This window comes from Aptenodytes forsteri, unplaced genomic scaffold (assembly GCF_000699145.1).
Source record: "Aptenodytes forsteri isolate BGI_AS27 unplaced genomic scaffold, ASM69914v1 Scaffold55, whole genome shotgun sequence".
In the NCBI taxonomy this organism is placed as follows: Eukaryota; Metazoa; Chordata; class Aves; order Sphenisciformes; family Spheniscidae; genus Aptenodytes; species Aptenodytes forsteri.
The window spans coordinates 7,109,611-7,116,319 of NW_008796063.1; the positions used below are offsets into that span (position 1 = coordinate 7,109,611).

Here is a 6,709-nt window from a genome sequence, read left to right on the forward strand (position 1 = left end):
GTGGTGTTGGGTCGATGGTTGGACTTGATGATCTTAGGGGTCTTTTCCAACCTTAATGATTCTATGATTCTAAGGTGGAAAGCAGCATCCTTCCCTCTCCAGATCGGGCACTTATCCTAGTGTGGCTCCTCCTCTGCCCCAGACCAGGTTTTCCCAGTTGATTCAAGCTAAGAGTGAAAAAATCCCTAAATCAGGGCAACCAGGAGCCTCCATCATGGGCTGGCAGGGAAGCTTGAGGGTAGGCAGTTGCATGAGACTGCATTGACTTTACAGATGAGTTGTGTCAGCTCTGAGTCCTGGGACTTTGCCTAAAGATGTTTAGCAGGCAGAGAAAGCAACTACTGCAACTTTTGTGCCCCTGGGGCTGACCTAAGCAGTAGTCATTCATTCCCAGAAAGTTTGGGAAAGTCTTATATGATCTCCATACGTGCCAGGCGAGCAATACTTTCCTGAAGGCTGACTCTTTCCTGGAGGGCTCCAGCGATCTCTTTGGTAGTACCTGCTCATGGCTGCTCTTTTATTTGTTCTTCTAGCAGCCTCCGGTGATTTATTTTCATGCTGAATATAATCACAAAGGTAAAGTGAGCTGCACTGATTTTTTCTAGAAAATTCGCACTGATAGTTCTCTGGTTCTTTACAACAAGGGCATCACAATGCGGTGGAAACCCAGGCAACTCCTGCGCTCTCCCTGTTCATTTAGATATTTCAAGTCAGGAGAGCTCAGGTGTTCATGTATGGGATGTGCTGTGGTGGGGGGAGTGCAGGAGGAGACACGGGAACCGTGCTGGGGGCTGCTGGTGTTGCAGATAACTCACCAGCTGGCTTCCATCCTAGTTTGAATCCAGCATCAATGTCTAATACGTAAAATACCAACAGGCGGGAGTTTCCCTTTGGAGGACATTCTTCTTTCTGGGATGCTCACGGTTTTTGTAATGAAGGTGCTGACCCACCCAGAGGGCTGATGAATATTAGAAGAGGGACAGATTTGTTATTTCTGTTGTGTTGTGCTGGAGTGGGCACCGTGCACCGTCCGCTGGGGCTCCTCAGCTCTCGCTCTGCGAGTGACTGAGTGAGCATTTCTCAGCCTGCGCTGTGTCAGCGTTAACGTGTCCTACCTCCAGATGACTGTGTCCTGCAAAGTCTTACTGTTGATCAAATTATGCCAGGTCTGAAATCATCTCCTGCTCTCCCCCCCACTCTTTAAAACAGGACTCAGACTAATTTGGAGGGGGTTTTGCATAGGGATGTAAGAACAAGGGTACCGAATAGACCAAACAATGCTCAGCCCAGCATCCTGCTCCCAACAGTGGCCGGTAGCACGTGTCCTGGGAAGGAGCAAAAGTGGAAATTATAGGTTATATACCCAATACTCTCTAAGCCAAAAGTTGCATCATTGTTTTTAATAGTCCTTGATGGCCCTTTCTGCTGTGAACAGTCCAGTCTCCTCTTGAACCCTTTTTATTGCTTTCAGCCCTCACCACTGTGAGCTCAGCTGCTGGTCGCAGTGTGAGTAAAGGTGCTGCCTTGCCCTTACACATGCTGGCTAATCATTTCACTGGCTTCCCCTGAGTATTTTCTTATAAGAAACAGTAATTCGTCATTCTCCATATGAGGGCTACGTATCAGTCGTGATTGTATGTACCTCTGTGGTACCTTGTACGAAAGATTGTATCTTTTTTCATCTCTCCAGTGGTTCACAGGCAGAAAATAAACCTGTAGCATCTTTGAGACAATACTGACAGTACAAGAACAGATCATGGGATATTCCCCGAGAGAGTTACCAAACAGCAACTCTCTGTAAGTCCTTACCGCAGCAAAGGGATTCAAGTAAAGCTGTTTTAAACATCCTATTTTGGTAATGTGGTAAAATTCCTGTATTGATTCAAATGGCAAAGCAGAGAAGAAAGACCCGTGGGGGAAAGAGTGGGACTGAGATGCATTAGCAGCATTGACGTGGGAAAACATTGTCCCCGAGACGTCTAAAATTCACATTTCCAGTCTGCCTGGGCACATTTAGAGAGAAACACATTTCCTCAACCACACACCAAGCGCGAGACATTCGGCTTGAGCTCCTTTGAGGAGACCATCTGTGTTCACCACCCAGAGCTGTGTCTGCTCCTGATTCCTCGAAGGGCCAGGAGTCCCTTGAATGCCTATCGAAGTGCCTGGCATCCTAAACAAGGAGCTTGTGTGGCGGGAAGGACCCTCAGATGTCTTCTCAGCCCTAAATATAAGGAGATGTTTTATCAGGTAGGAGGGGAAAAAAGCCACTTTCCCAAATGCTGAGGTTTTACCTCACTCGGAGCCAGCGTGAGTCACCCAGGCACTGCTGCGTTACACAGACCTGTTCAGGTTAATAAAATCACTGCCAGAGCCCGGGCAACTCACGGGATGCTGTGTGGCTTTCACATTGACGTCACTGCTTCTCATTTACCCTTGGGTGATAGTGACCAAAATTCATTACTACCTGGCAGCCATCGGGTAAGCCATGCAAAATAAATCAGCGTTCTCCATCGCAAACAGGGGTCTGCAGCACAAAAGGAGCCATTCAAATCAGCAGGGCAGGAAGGAATTTTTCATCAGAGGAGTGAAGACATGAATGAGTCGTTAGAGTGAGGGGAATTCGCAGGCAGAGAGTGATAACAGTGAGAGGCAGGGGGAGGTTTCTCTATAGAAACAGTGGAGAAGTGGTTGGAGCGTGGAGGATAGGGAGAGAGTGACCGAGGGAGACAAAGAGGAGTTAAAGTGAGCAATTTGACTTTATTATAGGAAAACAGGAACACTGAATGAAACTGGAAAATACATTTAAAAGTGTGAAGAGGAGATGATGTTGGCCAGTGGAAGTGGCCCATGCCACAGTGTATCTTGGAGGTCAGGAGCGCTGTGGGGCTGGCGAAAGGCATGGGCATGTGCATCAGAACGGGAAGGCACAGGCACGTTCAGGAGAACACACAGTCCCTGGTATTTCTGCTGCCGTGGACGGTACGGAGACTTTCAGGGTAGGACCCAGGCAACAGCTCATGAGCTGGGGAAAAAAAAAAAAATTCTCCTCTGGGATACTTTAAAATGTGGATTTCTTGCACTTTTGATTGCATCATTTGTTCCTGGCCATTTTCAGAGCTGGGCCACCATGTGGGACAAGCTGGTCTGGCATCTCCATGGTTCTTTCTTTGCAGTTTATTCAGGGCAGGATTAAATACATTGGTTAGGACAACGTAGGGAAGTTTCAGTATTGTGTCACATCTGGTCTGGGGGTGGAGGACATCTGTTTCCAGGACCTGGAGTCAGTGGGGATTCGGCGCAAGCTTTTAATGCTCCTCAGCCTGGTGCATTCTGCCAGCCCTAAAAATATGCCTTGAAAGAGGAAATAAAATCTTCACAGGCTTTTCTCCACAGCTACTAAAAGATCAAGCAGTACACTCCTATATCACCTGCAAAAATGCAGATGTTCTCATCTCCCAGCACACATAAAAGCCATTTCTCACCCAGAGTAAATCTGGGTAGTTGTAATTTCTTTCTCATTCACACAAAAAGAGAATACAAATTGCGGATGGCACTGCCTGTTAAGGAGGAATCTTTTGTTTTCCGGGCAGATCATTAGTAACATAAAACGTTATTGTGCGATCATTACAAAGGTGAGAATCCTGTTGGGTTGAATGGCTATTTTTTTGTCTCTATTTTTTTGTGAGCAAAAGGCTCCCTAGAAGGCAGGAGGATATTATTGGAAACTTAGATTTCCCGGAACATCATTCCCTTGTTCAGTAATTAAAAAAAGCCCCCAGTCATCAAAAGTCTCAGTTCCATTAAATGCAAAATCCTCTCCCAGGAAGGCTCCTGTGTTTGTTCTGGGGCTTTCAAAGAGGAGAGCCCTGCTGCACTGGGCACAGGTACACAAGTAGCTGGGGCACGGGCTCTTCTGGCATCAGGAGGCAGTGTGCATCCCCTCACACGTAGCATTGGGCAGGCACTGGGAAGGGGCTGATCTCTAGTTTCATTCCAGCCTTTTGGGTCCTTGTTGTATTTTTTTTTCCTCCCACCTGTTGCCTGGTCTGATGTATTTTCATTTTGAGCTCTTTGGGAGAAAGGTTTCCTTTCCTTATGAATACAGATCCAGTGCTCAGCGCCATAGAATTCTCAAGCATTAGTGGGGCCTTTCAATGCTAACTTAATAAAAATATACAATGTATTTATCAAAGCCTCCTTTAAAGGAGATGATGGAAGAAATAGGTTTTAACCTACTTCTGATCCTCAGGAAAAGCAAGCACTTCAATTCCTCCTTTCCAGACAAATAGCATTGCATTAGTTGATTCTGATTTTATTAGCTATAAACCCCTTTCCGTTTTTATTTTCACATGCCATTGACTTTGTTCGGTACAGACACAGCTGAACAAGAGCTGGTTTTTCAAGTGCAAATCATGTTAATAGATGTCCGGTTCTTTCCACTCCACCCACTGGAACATAGCTGTAAGAAAGATAGCCGATGCCCAAGAATATTTTCCTATTGCATTTCCTAAATGACCTCCAAGGCCACATTATCCCTTCTGAATTCCCCAGTGTGGAGTGGTGGTGGTTGCTTTAGTACTTCTGGCACTGTCTCTTCACATCAGGAGAATTTATTTGCATGGAGGAGTGAAACAATACGATCAGACAATGAAATCTCAAGTGGTGAAGTGTGTGAAATTCTCCACTACTATTACTTTTTATGATGCTGTTTCTAGCATTTCTTCACTGCTTGCAGCTACAACTGATGGATTTGGAGCAGAGAGTGCCTCTTATCACTGCTCTTTATCAGCACAGGGTGAGCAGCAGCAAGCAGTCAAATTGTTGCTGTATCCAAACAGCATCTCTGCATCCAGAGATGGAGCTGCGGGGAGAGCTCACTCGTCAGGAAGTTGATCTATCTAATTATGTGACTGTTGACTGGGCAACAGGCTACTGATCTAGTTGTCCCCAGTAAAAATCATTTGTCTTAAAACTTGATCTGAGTTAAAATACATCATCTTTTTCTCTTATTATTTGCTTCTTTCCCTGTCTCAGTATCTTTGAACTGGTGGTGGGAGTGATTAGAAGAAAGGTTTTTTCCATCATTGAAATATCTGGTTCAGAAAGACCTCTGAAGAGTCATTTAATTCAGATGAGGGTATGAAGTGCACTTCCTGAGCAGAATTACAAGGAAGTGTTCTCACTGGAGACAGTGGTCAGAGGTGGATGCTGGCAGGAGTTCAAGTGTCCACGCTTGTTCTTATGGCCATGTCCTCCCTGACACCTCCTGCCTGTGGTGGGGGTGGCGGGGGGTCCTTTCCTTGCAGGCTCCATTGAACTCTGGTAAGAGAGCACCTCTGGGACCGAGGAACGGGTTGTTCCTTCGGACAGAGAGAAGTTAAAGAGAGATACCATTCTTTGGTGGTATTTGCTCTTCATTTCCTTGGCTGATCTGTAGAGGTTCCCAACAAAGCAATAGCATATAGGGTTGAGGCTGGAATTGGTGAGGCCAAGCCACTGGGCAAAAGGTCTGAGCTGCAGGATCCAAGGAGAAGGAGTCACATCCTGCAAAGATTTGGGGATGTTGAAATCAATCCAGATGTCCATCAGGTAGACGGGCAGCCAGGAGATTGCGAACAGCAGGACCAGGGCCACCACCATCTGCGCTACCTTCTTCCGGATCTTCAGCCTAGAGGCTGGCAGAGATCCGTTCAGAGCAGTGCTCTCCTTCAGCTGGCTGCTGCGGCTCCACAGCCGGCGCACCGTGAGGAAGCAGATGACCATGTTGAACAGGACCGGCAGGCAGTAGAGGGCACAGAAGAGCAGAAAGTTGTAGGCTTGCTTGAGCCTCTCCTGAGGCCAAATCTCCCTGCAGATGGAAAACACCAGAGGCAAGCCCTCCACCACCCCAATCTCATCCCGTTTGTTCATGAAGATGAGGGGCATGCATATCCCTGAGGACAACAACCACACCACCAGGATGGTGCTGAGGATCCTCTTCTGGGTGAAGAAAGACCGGGCGTTGAGTGGATTGTGCACGCTGTAGTACCGGTTCACGCTGATGACGGTCAGGCTGAGGACGCTGGCAGAGACAGAGACAGCCTGGATGAAGGGCACCGCCCGGCAGAGGAAGTCCCCGTACACCCAGGCTTTGTAGATGAGGTTGCCCACGGTGATGGGCATGCAGACGCACACCACCATGAGGTCGCACACCGCCAGGTTGATGAGGAGGCTGCGGGTGGCGCTCAGGCTGGACACCCGACTCCGGCGCTTCCGAGTGAGCACCCTGATGGACATGATGTTGCCCACGAAGCCCACCACAAAGGACACCAGGTACATCACCGTGAGGCTGATGGTGACGGGCTCCTTTGCAAAGACGAAGAGCATCTTCTCCAGCTCTTCCCAGCCCAGTTCCTGGCTCCCGTTCCAGAGCCCGCCTTGGGTCTGGTTCTCCTCCTGCCAGAGCTGCAGCGGGCCGGGGGGGGCCCCGGGGGCGGGGGAGGAAGAACTCATGGTTGAGCCCTCTCGGGCACCCCGGGTTAACGGGGCAGAGCCTGCCGCGCTGCCCCGAGCGCTCCTGGCATGTTTAGCTGGTACCAGCCACGCCTGCAAAAGAGGGTGCAGAGAGAAGGGATGAGAGCGGGCTCCTGGCAATGTTTTCCCTTCTCGGGGATGGTGCCGGGTCAGAAATGGCTTCTCGGCAACTTAGTTGAGAGGCGGCCGTGAG

At 48.5% G+C, this 6,709-nt stretch overlaps 1 protein-coding gene across 1 annotated transcript; it reads right to left on the reverse strand.

The window, feature by feature from the left end:
• Positions 1–5,166: 5,166 nt before the first annotated feature.
• On the reverse strand, positions 5,167–6,495 carry LOC103904991 (galanin receptor type 1). Its single transcript, XM_009286559.1, has one exon. It carries the CDS (start codon positions 6,493–6,495, stop codon positions 5,167–5,169), a length of 1,329 nt encoding a protein of 442 aa, XP_009284834.1.
• Positions 6,496–6,709: the final 214 nt, after the last annotated feature.